We start from the raw sequence: 1,409 nt of genomic DNA on the forward strand, positions 1-1,409 counted from the left end.
AAAGGATACATGATTCCTTCACTGTTTGGTGCTTTTCTCTTAACGAAATTTAGATAACTTCTAAAAACTTTCTTTTGTTTATCATCATCCTTTGGAATAACTACTCCATTGGTGAAACTTTTTACCCAAGGTTTCTTAAAATCATTCGTTACATCGAGTCCACTAGCTAATCGAATATAATCTTCTACGGATATCTTATCTTTAGATTTCGGGGAGGGGAGGGTTTGATTCTCCCAAATGTACAGGCCTAGGGTGGAGCAGACACTTTATTTAGAAATTAGGATTAAGGGTCTTGATATTGGGTTTTCTTCTGTTCTTATTCTGATCTGAAATTAGAAAAAATAACTCGCCCGTTGGGCGAGAAGTATAGTATCTGTTATGTACTGATTGTTTTTAGTTTACTATGAACAATATTATCATTTAAGTTCTTATTTTTTGAATGATATTGTATTTAACTTTTGGCGCTAAATATAAACCAAATATAATTCCACCATCACCGTAATCATTCTGTCCTTTACAATAATCATTTTCGGACACCAACCCAGCTTCATTTAATTTATCCCAATTGCTAGACGAAATGTATAAACTATCGGTATCCGTATATATTTCAGGCTTATAAAATCCATCTATCACGCGAATAAAATTATTCATTATTTTTTTACTGTAAGATAAAACGAATGATCCCAAATGACTATGTGTTAGTCGTGTAGATTTAGGAGGAATAAATTTCTTTTTCTTCTTCATTCATCAACTATATTTTGACTATCATATACTTTTTCATAGCTTTTGACGTGTGAATCGAAGTTGGCTTTTAAAGTCGCTTCACTCCATAGATGTCTCGATGTAGTTATATCCTTCTGAATAGATTTACCATACAACGAATTGCCTAATAATTTCATACAATTACTACCTACGATATTACCTTCTCGTTTATATTTATTTCTTAGATCTCTCAAAATTAAAATATAATCTCTATAGGGTGGAGTTTTAAAATTTTCTTCGTAAACTATACCATCTCATATTTTAATAATTCGTCCACCGGCTTTCACTATTTCTTGAATATCGACCGATGTTAAAACGTCGTGACAGAAACCATTTCTGAATCTGATTTTGTTACCAGTTTCCTTTTTACCTTCTTTATTCGTGAAAGTGATTTTATCTTTAGCTGGTATCGGTTGGAAGAACATGTTTTTGGGATAGTCAAACCACACTGTTAAAATAGCAGTTCTAGGTCTGAATTTCTGTTCATTAAAGAGCTTGACAAATTCTTTATTTTCTTCTTGTCGAAATGGTCTACCACTTTCCGCTCTCGGATATTCGCTATCTAAATCCGACATTGCGGAAGCGTACAAACCGTTAGCATCAAAGGCCATTAGTTTAGTACATTTTATTTTTTTAAGTCTCGAATG

General features: G+C 32.6%; 1 protein-coding gene across 1 annotated transcript; it reads right to left on the reverse strand.

Annotated features, from left to right (window-relative positions):
- Positions 1-1,016: 1,016 nt before the first annotated feature.
- Positions 1,017-1,337, reverse strand: LOTGIDRAFT_175032 (hypothetical protein; the record flags this gene model as incomplete). The annotated part of the gene is made up of 1 exon (XM_009055138.1): positions 1,017-1,337. The coding sequence occupies one exon, from the start codon at positions 1,335-1,337 to the stop codon at positions 1,017-1,019; it is 321 nt and encodes a 106-aa protein (XP_009053386.1).
- Positions 1,338-1,409: the final 72 nt, after the last annotated feature.

The sequence above is a fragment of the Lottia gigantea genome, assembly GCF_000327385.1.
Source record: "Lottia gigantea unplaced genomic scaffold LOTGIsca_234, whole genome shotgun sequence".
In the NCBI taxonomy this organism is placed as follows: Eukaryota; Metazoa; Mollusca; class Gastropoda; family Lottiidae; genus Lottia; species Lottia gigantea.